Genomic DNA, 26,823 nt, shown 5'->3' on the forward strand with positions numbered 1-26,823 from the left:
CATCAAATTTCAACCATTAAAACCAGAACATTTAAATAGTTTTTAATGGTGACATTTTCCATTAGCATTTATTGGTATTAACTTGTGGCATGTTCAATATAAGGCAAAAGAATTACCAGAAGGAACCTAAAAGCACCATTACGGCTTCCATTAAAACCAAAGTAATTTCCATTATAACCATTAAAACCACTCTACAAATTCTTTGATGGTTTCTGTTGTTTTATTCAACAGGGACACGGGTCTAACCCAAAGCTTCTGTGTTCACCTTTGGCATGAATACCTCTAGCCTTACCCTGATCCTCTGAAATACAACCTAATGTCCTCAGTATTTGAGGGAAAGTGCTTTTGTTCTTTTCCATTGACCTGCAGCTACATTAATGCCACCAAGACAGATCACCTCTGATCAAACGGATTCAGAAACAGCTTCAGATTCATTCACTCCAGTCCAGTATTATCACTGGACCAACAGAATCCAGCTTGGACCAACATGGCAATATTAAGTATGCTAAAATAATAATAAAAGGCAACGACCATCAAATTTTAACACTTTAAACCAGCACATTTTAATGTTTTTTTGGCACATTTTCCATTAGGATATATTAGTTTTAACATGCCACCAATATAAGACATGAAAAATGACCAGTAGAAAACCTAAAAGGACCATTGCAGTTTCCATTAAAACCAAAGTAATTTCCATTCTAACCATTAAAACCTTTACAATTTCTGGCTGATGTTGTTTTATTCAACAGCTATATGGACTTAACCAAAGCTTCTACGTTTACTGATAAAACTGATCCAGAAACAGCTTCTTATTAATTCACTATAGTCAAGTATTTTCAATAGTATTACTAGAATTATTGGCTAGAGGTACCAGTCAGACCAGCAAAACCCAGCTTGGACTAACATGGCAGTATTAAACATGCTAAAATAATAATAAAAGGCAACGACCATCAAATTCTAACTATTTAAACCAGCACATTTCAATTGTTTTTAATGTGTTTTGGGACATATTCCATTAGGATATATGGGTTTTAACATGCCACCAATATAAGACATAAAAAATGACCAGTTTAAAACCCAAAAGGACCATTGCAGTTTCCATTAAAACCAAAGTAATTTCCATTCTAACCATTAAAACCTTTACATATTTTGTCTTCTGTTGTGTTATTCAACAGATATATGGACTTAACCAAAGCTTCTGCGTTTACTGATAAAACTGATCCAGAAACAGCTTCTTATTAATTCACTATAGTCAAGAATTTTCAATATGACTAGAATTATTTGCTAGAGGTACCAGTCAGACCAGCAAAACCCAGCTTGGACTAACATGGCAATATTAAACATGCTAAAATAATAATAAAAGGCAACGCTGAAAAAATAAATTGAAACCATCACAGAAGTTCAAGTGGTTTCTACTACAATATAACATTGCACACTATCCAAGTTTAACCATTAGAACCAGTATATTTGAATGTTTTTAATGTGTTTTGGAAGATATTCAATTAGGATATATTGGTTTTAACACGCCCCCAATATACAGTAAGGCAAAATTAACAATAGAAACGCAAAAGAGCCATTACAGTTTCCATTAAAACCAAAGTCATTTCCATTAAAACCATTCTACAAAATCTTTGATGGTTTCTGTTGTTTTATTCAACAAGGCCTCATAACCAAAGCTTCTGTCTTCACCTTTGGCCTGAATACCTCTGGCCTTACCCTGATCCCCTGAAATACAAGCTAATGTCCTCATTATTTGAGGGAAAGTGCTCTTGTTCCTTTCCATTGACCCTCAGCACCATCAACGCCACGCAGAGAGACGGATCATCCCAGCGTCCTCTGCATCACACATCCCTGACCTCACATTCAGCGCAAAATAAATGTGCATCCACTAAATATCGAAGGCCGTTTCATTTTTCCTGTTATAACATCTCACATTGCACGAGATGCAAAGAGACGCTGCCCTCAGGATTCAATTCCTTCTCCTCCTACAGTATCTCTGCATCCCTTCCCCCCCCACAAAAAAAGACACTTTTCCCCCCTTTGGCCTGAGATGATGATTGCCTATTACAGCCACAATCCTATCAGGGGCATCATGGGGGGAAAGCCCCATAACATTTTACAGAGGAATTTGTCACTGGTAAGATCCATGAATCTGATCTAGATTGTCACCTTGGTAATCCTGGACAGAGGGCATATAGTGCATATGAAAAGAAGGCATGGGTGTGTAAAAGCCTGAAGAAGAGGGTGAGGGGATGACTAAACTCTACTAAAATACATGCATCTGAAACTAAAAGAAAGGTTTTAGCATCATTTATATACTATTATAGAATTTATGAATACTTTAAATTGAATTGTTTTAGTTTTCATACAAGCTATAGTCACTTTATGTGCTTAATTGTTCATTTTATTCTAGTTTAAAAACATTTTTTATTTTGTATCTATTAAAAAATCTATTAAAAATCATTTGTTAATTGCAAAAGAAAAATTAAGGACAAAAATAATTAAATCTGAAATAAATAAAAGAATAAAGCTAAATAGAAATGCTAAAGATAATGAATAAAGCATCAAAAGGACATAATATAGATCATTAATAAATTATATGATGCATAATAATATATTTTAATAAATACACCTGTTAGACCTGCATAAACCAGCTTGGCACAGCATTGTAATTAATGCAGTCATATATTTTTTTATTACTGTAATGCACAGAATTGCATGCACTAAAATGTTGGTCAAGGCTGGTTTACGCAGTTCTAACTAATGCTTCTAGCAAAAATCAAAATCAAAACCTTGTGAAACTACACCCTTCTTTAAAAAGCATGGGTATTATACTGGAGCGGATGGAGATGAAGCTGTAGATGAATCTGACAGAGCTTTTCCTCCTCATTTGTCTCTTTGAGCGGGTCTGGATCTGCAGGCTGCTCACTCATCAGTGTCATGGTGAGGTCCTGCTGCTCTTCAACATCCCAGCGGCACAACAGCAGGCTGATGGGACCTGACCTTCCTCTCCTACCCCGTCCTGACTGTTTTCACATCTCACACAAACCAGCCAGGGCCGCAGTACATGCCCGTGGGGAACGCAGAAATACTAGATAAAGAATTCTGACTATGCATAAGGAAAGAGTATAATGGTGCAGCTTTTGCCCTTTTGGGTTGCCGTTTTACTGACAATAAATCGCTCACTCTATGTACGTACTTAAAACATGACAACCATACACAAGCTAAAGAAGTTGCTTTTTGGATTCTTAAAGGACTGGTTCACACCCCCAAAAAAGAGAATTCTGTCATCCTTTACCACAGTCCCAGTATTCAACATTCTTCAAAATATATATTGTGTTCAACAGAAAAAGGAGATAAATGTAATACATGTCTGGAGCCCCTTTTAAAGGGAAAGTAAATATTGAGTAAATTAAAATTTTAGGGTGAACTATCCCTTTAAGAGTCTAATATTGGATCATACAATTATACACTACATTCTTGCAGGACTCCCAGAGTTCATCAAGATTCTTTGGATTTATCTTCAATACCTCCTCCTTCATCATACCCCAGACATGCTCAATAATGTTTATATATGGTGACTGGGCTGGCCAATCCTGGAGTACCTTGACCTACTTTGCTTCAGGAACTTTGATTTGAAGGCTGAAGTATGAGAAGGAGCGCTATCCTGCTGAAAGGATTTGCCCTCTCCTGTAGTTTGTTATGTAATGTTTTATAGTTATAATATGGAATAATTACCTTGACTTTTATATATGCTGTTCTGCTTTAAGAATTGAATTCCTATGATGCTTAGCGTTACCGAGAGCATGCCTGTAATTATCTGCAATTGACTCAAGGGGCTCTATTTTAATGATCTAGGCGCAAAGTCTAAAGCGCATGGCATTAAGAGCGCATTAATAGCGTGTCCGAATCCAATTTTGCTCTTTTAAGGAAGGGAAAATATGGTTTGAGCCCCAGCACATAGTCTAACAGGTTTGTGTTTATTCTCTTAATAAGTTATGGGTGTGTTTTGAGCATAATGTGTATCAAACCAATCAGAGTCTCATCTCCTATTCCCTTTAAGAGTCAGTTGCGTCAGGCCATGGTGCATTTGCTATTTTCATGACGGACTTTGTAAGTGTAATAACTGAACACTAAACCGTTAAACAGACCATCTGCAGTGCGAGGATAAAGAACGAGCCTCCTCCATTCGGCCTCTTTACTTTCACTTTACTTTACTTTAACTCTTTACTCCTTTACTTTGGTGCATAAGGACACAGTGTTATACGCACTCCACTGAAGACATCCATTAGCCTACATGTTTAACTTTGTTTGTTAAAGTTGTAGCATAAATATTTGTTTCAAATCTATTTCTAAATTCAGTTCTAATTTCCAGCAAACGAATAAATGAACAATAATAATGAAGTGTGGTCAAAAAACTGAGTTATATCCAAACACACGTCCTATTCTTATGCCCCAAATGGTGATGCAGACGTCTCCAAAACCCGACAGGTGGACAAATCTAAACTCGTTTTTATTAAAACAAATATAAATATGCATATAATAAATAATATTGACAATTATATTAATTTACTAACGCAAATTGTCATGAATAAACTGAAAAAAGCGCTTAACACACCTCCTTTTCAGACTAGCACACCCATGGATTTACTATTTAAACAACATGGCGCAAAACGTGAAAATTACAGTCGCGTTGGTCTGAAAATAGCAACAAATAGCACCACACACATCTTGCGTCTTATTGCGCTGGGTGTATGATAGTGCCCAGTGTGTGTTCAGAGTTTGCTCCTGTTTTCAGTATACAATCAGTGAACAGCTTGTTTCGTTTCAATAAAGTTTCCAGTCATCATTATTGCTGCTAAGAGGAAAAGACAGAACAAATAAAGTGTAACCAAAAAAAAAAAAAAAGAAACTCAAACTAAGAGTTATTAAATGACGCCAAAAATGTCATTTTTGGATGAACTATCCCTTTAAGGCCACATAATATAAAGTAGGAGTCTTGTAGGGTCAGGAGACAGCCTGTGTACTTACCCAAGTCTGTGTAATTGGATTTGCTGTACTGCTTTTGTCCACCAAGGCAGAGCTCAAAGTGAGGTTCGTTCGACCTGCGCAAAGTGTGCCCATTCTCAAGGGCAGCGAGAGCATCACAAGTGTAGCGGTAGGTGATGAAGCCAAAGTTATCCCTGCATTGAAAAACAGAAAATGAAGCATCAGTCATCAAGAGTGCAGGAACTAGGTGTGTATCGTTAAATCAGCTTGCTGAATATGACTTCCTGCTTTTTTTGTTGCAGGATAATCCTATTTGTATTTAAATATGTCTGTGACAGATGCTGGATGCGCATTCAGAAGCAGTGCAAGTCAGCATGAATGGCTGCTATTGCGGTTGTGATATTATATCAAGGCGGGACTTGCCCAATAGAAATTGACTGGTTGGCTGAAATAAAAACAAAAACAAAAAACAAAAACAAAAACAAAACAAAAACAAAAACAAAAACAAAAACAAAAACAAAAACAAAAAACACAAACATTGCGATATTTAGATTTCTGCGATAAATTTTACAATATGTATAGAATTTTACAAGATGACTATTTGACTATCAAACCTTTATGGGTTTCTTTCTTCAATCTAATACAAGAGAATATATTTTGAAAAACGTTGGAAACCTGTAACCATTGACTTCCATTGAAGGAAAAAACAAATACTATAGAAATCAATGGTTACAGGTTTTCAACGTTTTCCAAAATTTCTTCTTTTGTGTTTAACAAAAAGAGAACCTCATAACAATGACTCAAAACCTCTTGATGAACTATCTCTTCAATACTCTGATAAAATAAAGTCAATTTAGTCAACAAAAAGTCCAAATTAACTAGATTAAAAACCTTTTTGGCTTTCTTTTCCTCCATCTAACACAATAGAATATCTTTTTGAAAAATGTTAGAAACCTGTAACCATTGACTTCCATTGAAGGAAAAAAATACTATAGAAGTCAATGGTTACAGGTTTCCTACATTTTTCAAAATATCTTCTTTTTTGTTCAACAAACTATCTTTTTAATACAACGATAAAATAAAAGTCAATTTAGTCAACAAAAATTCCAAGTTAACTAGCTTCAAACCTTTATGGTTTCTTTCTTCCAATTAACACAATACAATATATATATATATATATATATATATATATATATATATATATATATATATATATATATATATATATATATATATATATATATATATATATATATAAAATTAAAACCTGTAACTATTGACTTCCATTGAAGGAAAAAAAATACTATAGAAGTCAATGGTTACAGGTTTCCTACATTTTTTAAAATCTCTTCTTTTGTGTTCAACAAAAAAAAAAAACTCATAACCATAACTCATAAGCACTAGAGGGAGTTTTATTCTTTTTTTTGAGGGGGGGGGGGGGGGTGAAGTATCTCTTTAATACTACGATAAAACAATACAATATATATATATATATATATATATATATATATATATATATATATATATATATATATATATATATATATATATATATATATCAAATTAAAACCTGTAACCATTGACTTCCACTGAAGGAAAAAAAAACAAACACTATGAAAGTCAATGGTTACAGGTTCCCAACATTTTTCAAAATATCTTCTTTTGTGATCAACAAAAAGAAAAAAACTAAACTTATAACCATAACTCAAAACCACTTGAGGGAGTTGTTTTTCTTTGAGGGGTGATGAACTATCCCTTTTATTACTACGATAAAATGAAGTCAATTTAGTCAACAATAAGTCCAAATGAACTAGTGTAAAACCTTTATGGTTATCGTTCTTCCAACTAACACAAGAGAATATATTTTGACAAATGTTAGAAACCTGTACCCATTGATTTCTAATAAAGATTAAAAAAACAAATACTTTGGAAGTCAATGGTTACAGGTTTTCAACATTTTTCAAAATATCTTCTTTTGTGTTCAACAAAAAGAAAAACCCATAACCATAACTCATAACTACTTGAGGCAGTTTTATTCTTTGAGGCGTGATGAACTCTCTTCAATACTCTGAAAAAATAAAGTCAATTTAGTCAACAAAAAGTCCAAATTAACTAGATTTAGAAGATTCCTTCCCTGCTGTGAAAAATACAGTGCCGACTTTATCCATCTGAAATACAAACACACACACACACACACTCCAGAAAAGCACACAGACATGAGCCCGCGGTCTCACCCGTCATGTCTCAGGTTGACTGTGCTCTCCTCAATCTCGCCGAAGACTTCAAAGCGGCGTTTGAGCTCGGTGCGTGTGCTGTCGGCGCGAAGACGTCCCACATACACCACTCGCCTCTCCTCCTGCGCACAAAGGGGAAGCAGAGAGAAGAGATTAGTTTAACACACTGTTCTGCTTTGCTTTCTTCCTCTTCCCCCTCTCCTTGACTTCTCTCAACCTCACCCCGCCACTGTAATTAACATCCACCACTGTGGGAAAGCCAAGAACAGTCTGGAGGAAATGGCTGCAGGACTAGCCTTTATCTTTTTCACTCTCTTTTCAGTGTGTGTGTGAGTGTGTGTGTGTGTGTGTGTGTGTGTACTGTATATGAGGACAAGAAGTAAGAAAGGCCGTTTTCTCTTTCACTGGGGACTATCTGTGGGATTGTGCATCATATGCTACTCACTAAATAATGCTGGGTTCCACATAATCAATTTGAGTTGGGACAACATGAAGGAATTAAGTTAACTTGTTGGATTTTACAATTTTAAGTGGATTGAGAATACACCAATTAAATAGTCCCCCCCAAAAACACTCAATTCAAGAGTTCACACTTAGCTGATGATTGATTATAAGCAAGTTTGGCATGCTGTCTCGGGAGAGAGCCCTGAGCTCAAAAGGTCCTTGAGCTCTGGGCTCCCTCCCGTTTGCAGGGCGAGAGGGGAGTTTGAGCTCAGGTAGGTCTCGAGAACTCCCTCCTTGATGACAGAAAAGGATTGCTATGAAGAGATGTGCTGCTGGATGAGAGTTTGACTGTAGTGCTAAATTTAGATTGATCAATTCACTTGTAGTGCATGTTTTAGGAATGTGGGAGGAAACGGAAAACCCGGGGGAAACCCACTGGAAGAACATGCTAACTTTGCACAGAAACAACAGCCGTCCTGTTAAAGGACTAGAACCGGTGACGTTCTTGCTGTGAGGCAACAGTGCTAACCACTGGACCACCGTGCCACCCTATGAAGAGAAAGTTGGAGGAGTAGGGGTGGAAGGGGGGAGATTCATCAAATCAAAGATGACTAGTGAGAAACCCTGGCTCTTTATAGTGGTTTTAGGAATCGTCTGATTGGTGGATCATACAAAGCTTATGCAGAACCAGCCGTGTTCAATATTAATCATGTGATCCTCTCGAAATTAGTTTATAAATAAACTTTACTAATTGTGTTATTTCAGCTCAATTTAAGTAAGTTCTCTTAATTTAAGTATGCTCTATTGGATTGAGCTCTGGTGACTGTTGAGGCCATTTGAGTACAGTGAACTCATTGTCAAGTTCAAAAGACCAGTCTGAGATGATTCGTGCTTTATGACATGGTGTGTTATCCTGCTGGAAGTAGCCATCAGAAGATGGGTACACTGTGGTCATAAAGGGATGGACATGGTCAGCAACAATACTCAGGTAGGCTGTGGCGTTGACACGATGCTCAATTGGTACTAATGAGCCCAAAGTGACCCATATCCCCCACACCATTACACCACCCCCACCAGCATGAACCGTTGATACAAGGAAGGATGGATCCATGCTTTCATGTTGTTAATGCCAAAATTCTGACCATACCATGCAAATGTTGCAGCAGAAATAGAGACTCATCAGGCAACGTTTTTCCAATCTTCTATTGTCCACTTTTAGTGAGCCCGTGCCTTCTTCCCCATTCTGATGCTCAGTTTGAACTGCAGCAGATCGTCTTGACCATGTCTACATGCCTAAATGCATTGAGGTGCTGCCATGTGATTGGCTGATTAGAAATTTGCGTTAACGAGCAGTTGGACAGGTGTACCTAATAAAGTGGCCGGCGTATATTTTTTGCAGTCTTAGCTGTGAAACATGACTAAAGATGCTGCTTGAATATACTTTATTATAATTATTAAAATCAATCACAATTCTTACTGTTTTCCACTCTTGATCAAATTCGGCTGCATGCATAATAACTAGTCCCCCCATTTTTTTCTGTTTAAAATCTGCCCTAAATAGCTGAATTTTATGTTCTGATGCCCCAAACTTGACTCTAGCTTTTAAAAGATTATAATATTGATTATAATATTTGTGTTTTTATCTGCCCACTCAACATCAGCCTTTCTAAACGTTGACTGGATTTAAGGATTTTGCCTTATTTCACATTTTAAAAGTATATTAAAGCAACGTGTCTTCTTAAAAGGATAGTTCACCCAAAAAGAAATGAATTTACTCACCTTCAAGTGGCTCCAAACCTTTATTGATTTCTTAGGTCTGAACACTAAATAAGATACTTTGAAGAAAGCTGAAAACAGACATCCATTGACATCCTTAGTATAGAAAAATAAATACTACGGATGCTCATGGTTAATATCTTATCTACTGTTTTAGTTAGAAGAAAGAAACTCAGGTTTGGAACCAGAGAAAATTATAACGTCATTTTCATTTCTGCGTGAACTATCCCTTTAGTTAAGCCTAAACAAGGCTTTTAGTTTGACTTTTTATTAATGACCCTTTTTACATGACAAATATAATTATATATTGAACACAAATACAATCCCCCCTCTAAATAACATAGTACATACATATACAGAAATGCTGGATGTTCACAAACCGCTCAGCAACGATCACATTGTAATAATCAAGCGATGTGCAGACGCAGGTGTGTGTTTATCATCTATTTTAGCCACAGGCAAATGTTCCGTTATTAAATGAGACACAAGAGAGAGCACATAGATTGAGAAACCGTGAAGGCCCCACCAGGCTGAATGTATAAAATGGCGATATTTAATTCAGTTTGCTAATCTCGAGACAAAACACAAGCCTCGGGCCTTATTACATGGCATTATTTATTCATATGCTCATGTACCTGCCATTATGTGCAACAAAATATACTTGTGATCCTCCACAATAACCAGAGGTCTCTTGTAAGTCACAGGTAAAATTATGATATGTATCTGCTGCTCATAATTCAATGGAGTATACATGATATCGCCGTGTCACAACGACAGCAGAAAAACTCCAAAGTAATTATATTTTCATCTAAATATATGGAGATTGATGAAAGCTGTATTGTTTAGACCAGAGTTTCCCAACCCTGTTCCTGAAGGCACACCAACAGTACACATTTTCATTCTCTCCCTAATCAAACACACCTGAAACAACTCATCAGAACATTAGAAGAGACTCCAAAACCTTAATGGGTCAGATGAAGGAGACATCCAAAACATGAACTGTTGGTGTGCCTCTAGGAACAGGGTTGGGAAACACTGGTTTAGACCACCCAAAGACTTGTTTTATTTTATGAATGTCACCACTCGAAGAAATTGTAGCGAGACTTATTGTTATATGTTCAAGAAAAATCTGGTTATGGTTGTAGTTTGACCTCAGAAGATATTTTCATTGATTTTCATTCAGTAGGAGGATCTGTGGAGCTTATAATGACTCTTATGATTTTGTTTGGTACAATTTTATATGGTTTTTATAGTTTTCATTTATACAGGCAGAATTATTAGCCTGGGGTGGCATGGTGGCTCAGTGTCACACAGCAAGAAGGTCGCTGGTTCAAGTCCCGGCTGGGCCATATGGCACTTCTGTATGGAGTTTGCATGTTCTACCTGTGTTGGTGTGGGTTTCCTCCGGGTGCTCCGGTTTCCCCCACAGTCATGCGCAATAGGTGAACTGAATAAACTAAATTGGCCGTAGTGCACGAGTGTGTGTGAATGAGTGTGTATGGATGTTTACATTATTTTCATTGTTGCATCCGCTGTGTAAAACATATGCTGGATAAGTTGGCGGTTCATTCCGCTGTGGCGACCCCTGATGAATAAAGGGAATAAGCCTAAAAGAAAATAAATTAATTAATAAATAAAATATTATTAAATACTAATTATAAAATGATTTCCTTCCCAGAATGCTGCTAAACACAAAATATAATTGTAAACATGTTGGAAATGAAACTGCGATTGTGTCATCCCAACAAATGAAAGACGTTATTATTATTGGATTAAATATCTGGACGTTATTATTTGCCTAGTTAAATGAGTGTTGTAAGAGTGTTTATTTAATAAAGCCCACAGGGCCAAACATGCCCACAGTTGAAGGAGCTTAGAGGAACCCTATCACGCTCGGAGGTGTTTTTCAGTGGTGGTCTCTCTCCTGCCGGCAGGACTTGTGCATTCGTTCTCCTCTCAGGCTTTTTCTGCCTCCATCATTGTGTTTGCCTACAGAAAGCTCGAAGCGCTCAGCCATCCCATCTCTCTCTTTCCCTCAGTCAAAAAGTGAACTCATGCAAAGACGCCACTCTGAATCATTCAGGCTACACGCGTTTCCTCTTTATCTCCCAGTTGTGTATTTTTAACATCTCCGTGGCGTTTCCGAACACTGACGGATTCTATTAATCACACCACCAGCTAAATGCTTTCGACCAGACAATCGAGGGAAAAGTTGAAATAAGACCCCCCTCTCCGCCCCCAAATCAAAGGTATGTAAATGCACGCGCTCGAAATGAGCAGTTTAATTTCCAACACTTGCATATTTCTCCGAGATGAAATATCAGTTTTGTTCTCTCTCGCTGTGCCTGACCAGACTGTGAAATGAGACGGCTTTCCAACTCAGTTCACTGATAAATGCACACGTCAAATAATGCACGCATGACTCGGCCCTGGCGTACGTTTTTTCTTCTTCTTTTTTTCTCTCCGTGTTCCAGCGGCAGCGAGACAATTACTAGCGGTGGCGGCTGAGCTGTCAGAAGAGGTTTTGGGGGGGCAAAGGATGTGAGAGCTTCATATGAAGCGCTAGTCTCAGGGTGTCATCTTTAAAACCTCACCGCATTTATCAGCTGTCAGCAACAAAACCAGCAATTCAGCAAACACTTTTGTCTGCTATTGTACATGATGGAAGCGCGAGGGGAGCTTCAGAGGAGATGCAAAAATGAAGTAGCCCTCTCAGGTGTTCCAGCTAATTTGTATTTTTTTGTATGTGATTGTTTTTTAAAAGGTTCTCAGTAAAAAATAAATAATATTATTATAAAAACGTTAATGTTTGGAGGGTCTCCTTGTCATCACCCTGATTTTTAGCTCCCTCCACATATTCTCAATTGGATTTAAGTCAGGAGTCTGGCTGGGCCACTGCAATATGTTAATGTTTGGAGGGTCTCTTCGTCATCACCCTGATTTTTAGCTCCCTCCACACATTCTCAATTGGATTTAAGTCAGGACTCTAGCTGGGCCACTGCAATATGTTGACGTTTGGAGGGTCTCTTCGTCATCACCTTGATTTTTAGCTCCCTCCACACATTCTCAATTGGATTTAAGTCAGGACTCTGGCTGGGCCACTGCAATATGGTAATGTTTGGAGGGTCTCTTCATCATCACCCTGATTTTTAGCTCTCTCCATACATTCTCAATTGGATTTAGGTCAGGAATCTGGCTGGGCCACTGCAATATGTTAATGTTTGGAGGATCTCTTTGTCATCACCCTGATTTTTAGCTCCCTCCACACATTCTCAATTGGATTCAAGGCAGGACTCTGGCTGGGCCACTGCAATATGGTAATGTTTGGAGGGTCTCTTCATCATCACCCTGATTTTTAGCTCCCTTCCCAGATTCTCAATTGGATTTAAGTCAGGACTCTGGCTGGGCCACTGCAATATGTTAATGTTTGGAGGTTCTCTTCGTCATCACCCTGATTTTTAGCTCACTCCACACATTCTCAATTGGATTTAAGTCAGGACTCTAGCTGGGCCACTGCAATATGTTAATGTTTGAAGGGTCTCTTTGTCATCACTCTGATTTTTAGCTCCCTCCACAGATTCTCAATTGGATTTAAGTCAGGACTCTGGCTGGGCCACTGCAATATGTTTATGTTTGGAGGGTCTCTTTGTCATCACCCTGATTATCAGCTCCCTCCACACATTCGCAATTGGATTTAAGTCAGGACTCTGGCTGGGCCACTGCAATATGTTAATGTTTGGAGGGTCTCTTCATCATCACCCTGATTTTTAGCTCCCTTCACAGATTCTCAATTGGATTTAAGTCAGGACTCTGGCTGGGCCACTGCAATATGTTAATGTTTGGAGGGTCTCTTCGTCATCACTCTGATTTTTAGCTCCCTCCACACATTCTCAATTGGATTTAAGTCAGGACTCTGGCAGGGCCACTGCAATATGTTAATGTTTGGAGGATCTCTTCATCATCACCCTGATATTTAGCTCCCTCCACAGATTCTTAATTGGATTTATGTCAAGAATCTGTCTGGGCCACTGCAATATGTTTATGTTTGGAGGGTCTCCTTGTCATCACCCTGATTTTTAGCTGTGTTTATAAGCACCAAGAGATAATAAACCATTACACTTACAAAGGCTCAAAGCGGAAACATTTGTTATCTTTTCACCTGTTGTATTGCTCAATTATCGAGTGCAGATCATCTTTGCTTCCAATCAAACCGATGAAAATAAAACATAACTGATAAAAAAACAGAAAAAAGCAACAAAAATGTTTTGCAGAGTACATAAATGTATTGTTTAATTGTTAATTATTTATTAATTTATTAATAAATCATGTAGCAAATCATAATAAATGTTTTATTATTTTAAAAAAAGGTTTTTAAAAGTTGTTTAAAAGATGGATTTTTATATTTGACTCATACTATTATTATTTATTCTGATTATGCTCATTATTTTACATGAGCATTTTTCAGCCTACAGTCTTAGGGATGCAATTTGCTATTTTAAGACCGATTCTGCTTCAACTCCGGGCATCACAATTCTAAGAAATGAGTCAAAAACTAATTGTGAAGGAAGAGTAGAAGATTCAAGGAAAGTTTTCTCTGCCTCTTTATATAACAAAAGTTGGAACCTGTAAGTTTAATAACAAACGACCGCAGGGATATAACTGTGTCCGTAGTTGAAGAAGCATCCAATAATTGAATAAAATAGGTGGGCGTACTCACTATTGCTTTTTGCCGTTGTCTCTCCCTCTGCTCGGCCCTCTCACATTCCCGTTTCTCATAGTCACGTCGATACTCCTCTCGCTTCAGACGCTCGTGCTGGTATTCCTCATAGCTGTCATACCTAGAATTGAAATGACAAAACATTGCAGAAAAAAATCACACAATAAGAAATAAGGAACAGAAAGCAGTCTCTTGCTTCTCTAAGGGTTTTATCTTAGAAAAACTCTACAATAATAACAAGTGTCTCCTCTAGAGTTTCAAAAAACATCTAAAATGTTGAATAAAATGTAACATTTTTAGTTAAATATTGTAAATATAAAATGTAGGTCTTCAGTTTCCATTTTCCCAATCAAACTGTTTATTATTTATATATATATTATTATTTCAATATATTTTCAAGCCCTAAATTATTCATACCCCTGGCAATTCTTATTTAAATTACTTTGATTTAACCAGCAATTGACTGGAAATGACACAGGCTTCTCCTAAAAGATAATAAGACGATATACAAGAGGCATCATTGTAACAAAAAAAAATATTTCTCAGCTTGAACAAAAAAGTGGCATGTCCAAATGTATTCATACCCTTCTCAATAATCAATAGAAAAGTCTTTATTGGCTATTACAGCAAGCAAACACTTCATACAATTGCTGAGCAGCTTTTTGCATGTCTCTAATAATAATTTTGCCCATTCATTTTTTAGCGATGAGCTCTAAATCTTTTAGGCCTCCTTGCCATCACCCTGATCTTTAGCTCCCTCCACAGATTCTCAAATGGATTTAAGTGAGGACTCCTGCTAGGCCAATGCAAAAAGGTAGTATTTCGAGGGTCTCCTTGTCATCACCCTGATTTTTAGCTCCCTCCACAGATTCTCAATTGGATTTAAGTCAGGACTCTGGCTGGGCCACTGCAAAAACGTTAATATTTGGAGAATCCCCTTGACATCACCCTTTTTTTAAGCTCCCTCCACAGATTCTCAATTGGATTTAAGTCAGGACTCTGGCTAGGCCACTGCAAAAATGTTTATATTTGGAGAATCTCCTTGACATCACCCTTTTTTTAAGCTCCCTCCACAGATTCTCAAGTGGATTTAAGTCAGGACTCTGGCTAGGCCACTGCAAAAATGTTTATATTTGGAGAATCTCCTTGACTTCACCCTTTTTTTTAAGCTCCCTCCACAGATTCTCAATTGGATTTAAGTCAGGACTCTGGCTGGGCCACTGCAAAAACGTTAATATTTGGAGAATCTCCTTGACATCACCCTTTTTTTAAGCTCCCTCCACAGATTCTCAAGTGGATTTAAGTCAGGACTCTGGCTGGGCCACTGCAAAAATGTTAATATTTGGAGAATCTCCTTGACATCACCCTTTTTTTAAGCTCCCTCCACAGATTCTCAAGTGGATTTAAGTCAGGACTCTGGCTGGGCCACTACAATAACGTTAGTATTTGGGGAATCTCCTTGACATCACCCTTTTTTTAAGCTCCCTCCACAGATTCTCAATTGGATTTAAGTCAGGACTCTGGCTGGGCCACTGCAAAAACGTTAATATTTGGAGAATCTCCTTGACATCACCCTTTTTTTAAGCTCCCTCCACAGATTCTCAAGTGGATTTAAGTCAGGACTCTGGCTGGGCCACTGCAAAAACGTTAGTATTTGAAGAATCTCCTTGACATCACCCTTTTTTTAAGCTCCCTCCACAGATTCTCAAGTGGATTTAAGTCAGGACTCTGGCTGGGCCACTGCAATATGTTAATGTTTGGAGGGCCTTCTTGCCATCCCCCTGATTTTTAGCTCCCTACACAGATTCTCAATTGGATTTAGTTCAGGACTCTTGCTAGGCCAATGCAAATTGTTAATGTTTAAACCATTTCTTATTAATTTTTGGGGGGTTGTCTGTTGTTTTGTAACTCATATGAATGATATTTTATTTTTATTTCTGATGTGTATTTTTTCTTTCAAATTGTTAAGATGTGACCCTAAGAAGACTAAAATGAGATCTGTGACTGATTATGAACACTTATGAGTTTTTAAGCACCAAGAGATAATGAATCATTCCACTTATTCCACTTACAATGGCTCATAGCCGAAACATGAGTTTTTCTTTTCACCTGTTGTATTATTTAATAAATTATCGAGTGCAGACCATCTTTGCTCCCAATCAACCCGTTGAAAATAAATAAAACATAACTGATAACGTTGGAGCTGTGAAATAGCAACCTCTGAGCAACCAAAAAATGTTTCTCAGAGTACATAGATGTATTGTTTGCTGTTTTGCTCAAGTGGCCTTGGGAATCAGCAAGCTCAGAGCAGACTGTTTTCCATTCTTCTTAGCTCCGAAGACAAACAAACACATTAATAAGATGTCTCATTACATCGCGAAAGGTTACAGCTCCCAATAGCGGGACTCTTAAGGGAATATGGCAGAAAATTTGGCAGCTGTGTCTGTCAGCACAACTTCACATGCCATTACTTTTTGCTTAGTTTGAACTTTACGTCCAAAAAGTGCAACTTTTTCTACAGCCATTTGCAATAGAGGCAACATGGTGTAAAAAGCACAATACGAGCGGACTAAAGCACCATCAGGGAAAAGGTGTAGCTGGGAGGTAGCGGGTCCCTAATGCCAGCAGCTCTTGCCAACGGAAGCTTTATTGTAAAAGTTCTGAAAGTTAAGGCCTTGGAATGATGTATCATCATAACTCATCATATCAATTAGACAGAGTCAGCAAGTGACTTGCTTCCTTTGCATAAGGACAGACTCTGAAAGTATTGCAGACACAGTACATTCTCTTGCAGCACTTATTTAAGTCTGTCTCATATACCGGTCTGCATATACACAGATCAGCATATATCTAGCATAAGATTATATTGAAGAGTGTGTAATAACCTGGGTCTCCGACCAAAAAGAGAATGAGACTGGGACTGAGGGTTTCCATGAATCCTGGGAGTGAAAGTGCTTTTGTCCATGTTGCGAGGAGACCTGCGTAGAAAGAAAAGAAGAAGAAAGCTGTTTTGTTGAAAAATATATATAAAAATAAGTTGAACTATACTAAACTGCCTATATTCATTCATTCATTCATTTTCTTTTCGGCTTATTCCCTTTATTAATCTGGGGTCGCCACAGCGGAATGAACCGCCAACTTATCCAGCATATGTTTTATGCAGCGGATGCCCTTCCAGCGCAACCCATCACTGCATATCCAGTTCACCCAAAAACAAAAAAAATTAGCTCATAATTTCTTCTCCGTCATGTGCCTTTAAACCTTTATAAGTCTCTTTCTTGTGTTGAACACAAAAGGAGATGTTTTGAAGAATGCTGGTTGCTGGCACCTATTGACTTCCATAGCATAATATTTTCTACTATGGAAGTCAATGTGTCCCTGTAACCAGCATCTTTCAACAGAAGAAAGAAATGAAAGTAGGTTTTCAACAAGTGAAAATTGAGTAAGTGATGGCAGAATTTAAAAAAAAAATAATCCTTACCTTAATTTATATATATATATATATATATATATATATATATATATATATATATATATATATATATATATATATATATATATATATATATATATATACAGAGTACATGGAGTACACGCCATTTTGAAATTTTATTTAATTTTGAATATATTTATTAAAATTATATTTTAGTCCTCAAACATATTTAGAAATTGAACGATAATACAATTAAATTCAAGCAAAATATTCTAATAAAAAAATTACAAACTACAAAATTTCAACTCAAGTTTCCTTTTTTTTTGCTTCTCTTGATTTTTCCTCTGTTTAAAATTTGTATTTAATATTTTTTTGTAATAGATAAATTTGGGTGAACTAGTTTTTGGACTGTTATCGTAAGTTATTTTGTTAGATAAGCTCCAGATTTGGCTTTAGTACTGGCTAATCTAATGCATATGCACAAATATAATATTGTATAGCTTCCTATTAAAAACTATGAATTTAAAAGAGAGATTGTGAGGGGTGTATGCTTATATATACTGAGCTATATATATATATATATATATATATATATATATATATATATATATATATATATATATATATATATATATATATACAGTTTCAATCTGAATTATTAGACTCCTTGAATTATTAGCCCCCCTGTTTATTTTTTCCCGCAATTTCTGTTTAACGGAGAGAAGATTTCTAAACACAATAGTTTTAATAACTCATTTCTAGTAACTGATTTATTTTATCTTTGCCATGATGACAGTAAATAATATTTGACTAGGTATTCTTCAAGACACTTCTATACAGCTGAAAGTGACATTTAAAGGCTTAACTAGGTAAATTAGGTTAACTAGGCAGGTTAGGGTAATTAGGCAAGTCATTGTATATTGATGGTTTGTTCTGTAGACTATCGAAGAAAATATATAGCTTAAAGGGGCTAATAATATTGACCTTAAATGGTTTTCAAAAAATTAAAAACTGCTTTTATTCTAGCCAAAATAAAACAAATAAGACTTTCTCCAGAAGAAAAAATATTATCAGACACACTGTGAAAATTTCCTTGCTCTGTTAAACATAATTTGGGAAACATTTAAAAAAAAAAAAAAAATTCAAGGGGGGCTAATAATTCTCACTTCAACTGTATATATATATATATATATATATATATATATATATATATATATATATTTATATATATAGAATAAACAATGCTGATGGGACAGTTCAGATGTCGACCCTATTGGAACACTAATGTACTAACAATGGCAATACCACTAGATATTAAAATCTGAGAACTCTTTTGCGTCGTCTCATCAGTATAATCACTTAAGCATGTGCTACTTAAATATATAGAATAAAAGGCGCTAGAGTAAATATTGTCTTGCTGGAATGCTATCTGGATGTAACCCACTTTAAAGTGTCCAGCACTTCACTCGGTGGGCGTTTCTTTCATCTCACGGGGATGGAGCGGACAGCGCTGTCGAGCAAAACAACAGCTGCTACTAAAAACAACAGAGCCCCATCAAAGAGCGCTGGAAGGAAATTAATCTAAAATTCACGCTAATAGGAGGAAGGTCCATTGAGGAAACAATGTGAGACTTCCATAAGTCTCTCAAGTTTCTCAAATGACACGAGCTTGTTTGCCCAAGAAATGACTCTGCTGGACTCTATCTGTCATCTGCACTGTTTGTGAATGATGAGAGATGAAAAACCTGTAAATGAAACTTCAAAACTCCTCTGCGATTTATAAAAAGACAGTGTATTGCTATAATGGTGAGTGAATGTCTTAACTCAGGTTTGGAGTTCGGCTTATTTGGTGTGGCAGCATGAATGCTGCAAGTGCGTAGATGAGCAATTTACCATCTAAGACACTGTTTATCTTCCAAGCTCATTTTATCTTGTGTCTCTCAAAGCCAATGCTTACTGTCTATTCTGCGCAGTTTTTCTCTGATTTTGCAAAATCAGCTGTAACGACTTCAGTGGCCATGCTGTGAGACCCAGACTCGCTCTTTATTGCAATGACAGCCACAGAAAGATGTTTACCTTCTCTACAGCCCCTCCTGCTGAGGCATGTGGATTTGTGTCCAAAAAGATTGCTAGGTAAACGTGCTTCAGAGAAAGTTGGTAGGCTGAGTGTTCGGTAAGTTACTTCAAAAAAGCAATTCATTACTAATTACTTTACTAAAATAGTATTAAATTAATTTTCTATTTACCTTGCCTGAAAAGTAACTTAGATAACAGAAACTCTTAGGTCTTTAAAATTGCGTCAAACAGGACTTTTTGGTTTTATTTAAATTAAAGGAACACTTAAATGTTAAACAACATATAAGCATTTCAAAGAAATGACACTGTACAGATCTGGCATGAACTAACGCGCGAATGAAACAAAGTGATCTTGCATGGCCACGACATATGGTGCAGTAGCACGGAAAGACTGTCTAGCAAACAAAGACATGAACAGTAGGGGGCAGTTGTGTACTGTAACGCACTGTATTGAAGCCGGAGCATTCTTTACGCATCGTTATAACCTAGAACACTACTTCATATATATATATATATATATGGTATACATATATTACAGTAAAAATCAGGGCCGGTGTGGGACTCCTTTCCATCTGGTTCTCAGCCATAACAGTTCAAGCCTTTTAATATGTTTTCATATCGTTAATCAAATTATGCCAAATGCGCGGTGATTAGCGCAGCTCAATGGCGTCCTTGGTAGAGCATCTGCCTCTCAACCAATAGGTCACCGGTTCGAAACTGGCTTGGTATACAACCATCAAACAAAGTTTAGTTTTATTATTACTGATAGTTTGTGAATCTTTATTGGCCATTTGGCTCTTGAAAACAACAGTCGCACACCCTCCGATCTCCCCGTTGTTAAAAACCACTGAGGCTACGTTTACACTGGTCCGGATAAATTTGAAAAACGGAGTTTTCGGTTTAAAACGCACCGCGTCCACACTATCGTTTTAGTCGTTTTCCTAAAGTTTTCCTAAAGCTTGCCATCCACACTGAAACGACTGAAAACGCTGTCCCCCTTGCACTGAAAAGTGAGGGAGACGTGAAAAGTCTCCCCTTTATCTCACCCAAAGACTATAGAATATCTTAAAGGGACTTTGATTTGATCTCACACGGGTCAAGTGTGCGGCTGCCTAGTTAACTTCGAACTCAAGGGGTATTTTATTCACTGTAAGTAAAGCGATTCTCTTTAATGTAGTTCGGTGGTCATAAATATATTGACATTACTTTTCTTAAGCATGAACAATTGTCAGATAATCTATCCCTCTTTAGTTGAAAACTTAATTTAGTATGCAAAATATCAGCATATACAATTACAGTGGTCCCTCGTTATTCGCGGGAGTTTCGTTCTAAAAATAACCCACAATAGGCGAAATCCGTATAATCGTCAGCTTTATTTTTAAACATTATTATAGATGTTTCAAAGCTACAAAACCCCTCACTACACACTTTATACACTTTTCTCAGACATGCATAAACATTTTCACACTTTTCTCTCATGTTTGAAACTCTCAAAGTTCAAACCTTCGTAGAAAAAAGGTCAGTATTATAGAATTAAACCAAAGGTCAAACCCATTTGATCTTCATTTATTTATTCCGCAATGGCGCCCTACAGCCGCGTAACTTCTACCTTCCTTTAGCATGTCCAGAAGTTCAACTTTTTGTGCGATGGTTAGCAACTTCCTCTGGGATTTTGGGTGCTATGGCAGGTGCCTTTGACTGTGCAGAATGTTTGGTCAACATTATGGGGAAAAACCTTGCAAAAATAGAGTACAGATCTTCAAAGTCTCACTGCTAGTGATCGAAGATTTATGTCAATTTGATAAGCTGAAGGCATTCTGTATTGTACAGGAGACACGGAGGAGGAGATTGATTGACAACGGTTTACAGCCAATCAGGACGCAGAACACGATGCGATGTAGAAAAAATCCACGAAACTGCGAGGCCACGAAAAGTGAACCACGTTATAGAGAGGGACTACTGTATTGTGGTTCTCTGAATGAATGCCTTACATTGTCATGTACTAACTGTTCAATTAAATGTAGTTTTCAATAATTGTAGTTTGCTATGTAGTTATATTTTGTTAAATATACAGTTGAAGTCAGAATTATTAGAATTATAATTTTTTTAAATATTTCCCAAATGATGTTTAACAGAGCAAGGAAATTTTCACAGTATGTCTGATAATATTTTTTCTTCTGCAGAAAGTCTTTATTTGTTTTATTTCGGCTAAAATAAAAACAGTGATTATTTTTTAAACCCCATTTTAAGGTCAATATTATTAGTCCCTTTAAGCTATATTGTTTTTCGATAGTCAACAGAACAAACCATCATTATACAATAACTTGCCTAATTACCCTAACCTGCCTAGTTAACCTAATTAACCTAGTTAAGCCTTTAAATGTCACTTTAAGCTGTATAGAAGTGTCTTGAAAAATATCTAGTCAAATATTATTTACTTGGCGGTTCATTCTGCTGTGGCGACCCCGGATTACTAAAGGGACTAAGCTGATAAGAAAATTAATGAATAAATATATTATTTACTGTCATCATGGCAAAGATTAAATATATCAGTGATTATAAATGAGTTATTAAAACTATTATGTTTAGAAATGGTTGAAAATTGGGGAAAAAAATATACAGGGGAGCTAACAAGTCAGGGGGGCTAATAATTTTGACTTCAAGTGTATTTGTATAACCAAAACTACAATTACTCTACTTCTCTGAATTGATTTATATAGAAGTGTTGACTCTATGTACAGTATTTGAGCAAGTATATTATAAGTAACTGTAATATAATTCCTTTAAGTAATCCTTACTTTAATTTTTACAGTAGAAAAATAATTGAATTGCATTGACTAATTACACCCAACAATGGTCAGCTCACACTGGAACTTACCAAGAGGGAGAACGGCTGCTGGGAGACTCGGAGCGGGAGTACGGAGACCTGGAGAGGGATCTGCGTCTGTGGTGAGATGAAGAACGGGAACGGGAGCGGGAGATGGAGCGTGGCCAGCGGAGGTGCTGTGGGGAGAGCTGAGAGGAAGGAGGCGAGACAGAGCACCATGAAAATGAACTGCTGGAAGGGGAGCTGGAGGGTGACCCTTCGAGGAGCAGCTCAAGTGGAGAACCTTCCCCCAAGTAGAACAGGCGCTCCCGGCCTACCTCCAGGTCCTCGAAATCAGGCAGACCTGGGTGTATGTAGTCACCGAGCAGACCCGGGTACTCATCCCCAGAGTCACTGTCCTCAATTGGCTGTTTGACCCTCGGCTCTCCCACTACCCCGCTATAGAAGGCTTGCTGAGGCTTTCCAAAGTGCTTATTGAGCTCGTCCCGGATCTCCTGGTCCCTAAGAAGTTTCCTGCCACCAGAACTGCAGTCCATTGTCATTTTAGAGCTTGAGTCGTGGTGCTGCTGCCCATGAGCATATGTGTCCGGACAAGCCTCCTGAGGTGTTGGGGAAAGGCCTTGAAGCTGCCTGGCCAGTGAGGAAGACAAAGGGGGGGTGGAAGACAACGATGATGTAGTAGTAGAGGAGGTTGGCATGTTCAAGTCTTTACATTCCACATGCCGGCCCTCGCCCTCTGTTGGCCCAGGTACCACAGCAGCTGGGGTGGTGCTGTCTCGTTTTGTGCTTGTAGACTGGCAATAGTCGTGATCACCAAAGACACGGGGAATGGGCCGCTTGCCCCGACGATCCTCCAGGCCCCCTTGGGGCATAGTGGAGGACGCCTTGCTCAGCTGGGCATAGAGCTCAGTCTGCTCTGGGCCCTTCCGAATAGAGCCGCTGGTTGGCTGAGGGCAAGAGCCCCCATTACTCAGCCTGGGCCTTTTGCTTGTCAGGGCCGAGGGAGAGCATGAAGACAGCTTGTTTTTGAGTGATACTTTGAAAGGGTTCTCTTGACTGGCTTTGTGAGGAGGCGTGGTAGGTGGTGTCAGACCTGGAGGGAAGACGAGACAAAAGATTTACCAAACGGGATCACTCTCATTCCTCAACAGTGCTCTGTCTGTCTCTAAGTGATTGAACACTTGAGCCTGATTAAAATATTCCCTTTCATTTAGAGCTAATCCTTATCCGCATTTTATTGCAACCCTGACAGATTAATGTGACCTCAGATTGCACTGTGATACAGACACAGAGTTACTCAATTAAACTTCCTCCAGACCGTAAACAATCCTAATTCATTAGAAAGTAAACAGTCAGATCTTATAATGATAATACTGGTGCTTTCGACAGATGTGCGAATGCTATCCTCCTGGGACTCTGATGAAAGCACGGTGATGCGGGAGCTGTTATCATTCTCTTCATCTTTGCCACCTTTTCTCCTCATGAACCCCAACCATCTTGACAGATTTATGTGCCAACAGATGGCACTTATATGGGAAGTCTTGAGATGTGCTGCTTTATGGCATGGTTAATGCACTTGCACAAACAACCAGGGGTAGTTCCTCATTATATTCTTCCACTTCTCCTTCTCTCTTTCTATATCATCCTGTCTTTGATTCCTGCTTTCCTGATTCATAACTCGTATCACAAGCTCTGTGTAAATGATTTCTCCTTTTGATTAAAAACCAAGTGTTTTTCAAGTGCATCAAGCTACAGCCATTTCAGAATATTTTCAGTATCACATCCTTTTACGACCCTATCCTGCTGCTGATTTTTCAAACAGAATGCCCATTATTTTGAACATCCCCCTCCTCTATCTTTTTTTGTCTTCATTTATGTCAGTCACTAAATTAAATGGATACAGTACTGCAGCCAGCACAAGACGGATTCGGCATACAAAACAACAGTGGCCTTGACTAAATTTATCATCATGCCAATGCAATGAGCTATGAAAAGAAAGCATGCACTGCCAAAAGAACTTCTGCCGCACCAATCAAACACCATCTGGGCAAAACAATGCATGAAGGGTCATAAACCAAGGACCATTATCGCCTTTACATTAGATTACATAAATTACATTACATAGCATTACATAAATATCAGTCAAAGGCAGCCATGATGAATGTGCACAGATACAAACACTAATCATATAGCGGTGGGTTCTCTCGTCTGTTTCTGGCAGGGTGTGAATTACGCGGGGACCTCTGAACGAATTATTGCTTAAAGCTTACAGAACTGATCCCTGTGGTAATCTTAAAATGCCATGCAAGGAACGTAACACACACTGACCTGGGTGTCATATGATACCATAATTAAAGGAACCCCCGCTCAAGTTAATCTATTAGAGGGATGGGGATTAGGGAACAGTATTAAATCTGGCACTTTCATAGCACTGGCTATTCTGCAGGTGTCAATGTGTTCTGCTCTGCAGTGAAACACCTGGGCTTTTTCTAATGCAACAGCTACACAAAAATGGTTCCTAACACTGCTGCCATGATGACACAAGCACCAACAGAAATATATTGTATGACTTTTGTCTGTATTTACATGGACTTGTAAGCAGTTAATCTGATTTAATCATCAGTAAAGACTTAAGGCGCTTGCTTTAAGGCAGACTATAGTATGGGTCATAAAGATGACCTTTAATGACTTTAATCTTAAAGTTAAAATACATCTTTAAATAATAAAAAAAGTCTTCTCTGACATTTATAAGATAATCCACGTTTGAGCAAATACACCTTACATAGTGTTGCATTGTATCCTCAGGCTAGGTCAAATCTGTACAATGAGGGCCATTACCTTGCAGTAAGTGAATACCAAATGGCCCATTCACCATGACACATTGTGAGAGGAAAAGGGCAGCCATTTTGTTTTTATTGACCTGAAATGATTAATCTCTGCACGGGGGATACAGAACTAATTACCTGCATGATTTATGCTGAGAGAAAGAAAGTGAAAAAGGAGAGAACTGCTGAAGAGTTGTGTTTTAGCCCCAGCTGACATACACTTCTTACGGGTTTAATTACATTCACCAACATATATATATATATATATATATATATATATATATATACACAGTTGAAGTCAGAATAATTATCCCCTTTGATTTATTTCTTTATTTTAAAAAATTTTCCAAACAGCGCAAGGAAATTTTAACAGTATGTCTGATAATATTTTTTCTTCTGGAGAAAGTCTTTTTTGTTTTATTTCGGCTAGAATAAAAGCAGTTTAAAATTTTTTAATGGACCATTTTAAGGTCAATGTTATTAGCTTCTTTAAGCTAATTTTTTTCCGACTATCTTCAGAACCAACATCGTTATACAAAAACTTGCCTAATTACCCTAACCTGCCTAGTTAACCTTGTTAACCTTGAAATGTCACTTTAAGCTGTGTAGAAGTGTCTTGAAAAATATATAGTAAACTGTCATATAATAATAAATAATAATAATTCAAGGGGGCTAATAATTCTGACTTCAACTGTATATATATATATGTATATATATATATATATATATATATATATATATATATATATATATATATATATATATATATATATATATATATATAATTTTATTTTTTTTTATAAAAATGAAGGCTCAATTTCACAAAGTGGCCCTTCTCATAACTAGAAAAATCGTAGATTACCTTAATGTCCTTAATCAAATTGCCAGACTGCCTGAAAAACGATGCAGATTATATCAGCAAAACCAAATTGCTTGGCAGAACCAATTAAAACAATAATAATGCCACAACAATTTATCTCTGATGTATTGAAGCAGCAAACTGCCCAGTCAAAAGGCATTAGACTTTAAATGAGAAAGAGAGAATATTAACTCTTCAAAGGGGATGAGTGAAATTTTCCAATAAATCACCCGAGGAATGGAAAAAGTAATCAATGCAGGTCTGTGTAAAATTCTGACCATGCTTCATCAGTTCACCTTGAACCTTTCGCTTTAATGAAACTATCAAAGTAGTCTTGTTAAAGACCTTGCCCTTTGCTAAAGAAATCTTATCTTTACTAGTAAATGATAAAAAAGAAGAGCAACCGCAAGATAATTTAGACTAACAATCAAACAACAAGCGGAATGTTGTGTTACTTTGTTTCGAAGAGATTGAATTTTCATCGTGTGTAGAACTCTTTTTGAGCAAAACCCATGTTTGTTTACCTGGGGTTCCACAGATCTCCACACTCAGTGTGTGTTCAATGGTTTTGTTCTCAAACGGAGATCCCTTGTGGTCACTGCAACACAGAGGAGGGGAAAATAGATATGAGAATAGGGAAGGA

The 26,823-nt window shown here is 37.4% G+C and overlaps 1 protein-coding gene across 3 annotated transcripts in view; it reads right to left on the reverse strand.

Annotated features, from left to right (window-relative positions):
* LOC130232486 (peroxisome proliferator-activated receptor gamma coactivator 1-alpha-like) overlaps positions 1-26,823 on the reverse strand; it is an 87,664-nt gene that overhangs the window by 4,317 nt on the left and 56,524 nt on the right. For all 3 annotated transcript variants that reach the window (XM_056462428.1, XM_056462427.1, XM_056462426.1), the window contains exons 7-12: positions 26,705-26,778; positions 22,548-23,589; positions 17,046-17,138; positions 14,161-14,281; positions 7,224-7,345; positions 5,032-5,183 (exon numbers count right to left, since the gene is read on the reverse strand). In XM_056462428.1, coding sequence (XP_056318403.1) covers positions 5,032-5,183; positions 7,224-7,345; positions 14,161-14,281; positions 17,046-17,138; positions 22,548-23,589; positions 26,705-26,778 — 1,604 coding nt within the window. The remainder of the gene's footprint in view (positions 1-5,031; positions 5,184-7,223; positions 7,346-14,160; positions 14,282-17,045; positions 17,139-22,547; positions 23,590-26,704; positions 26,779-26,823) is intronic.

Source organism: Danio aesculapii, chromosome 7 (assembly GCF_903798145.1).
Source record: "Danio aesculapii chromosome 7, fDanAes4.1, whole genome shotgun sequence".
Lineage (NCBI taxonomy): Eukaryota > Metazoa > Chordata > Actinopteri > Cypriniformes > Danionidae > Danio > Danio aesculapii.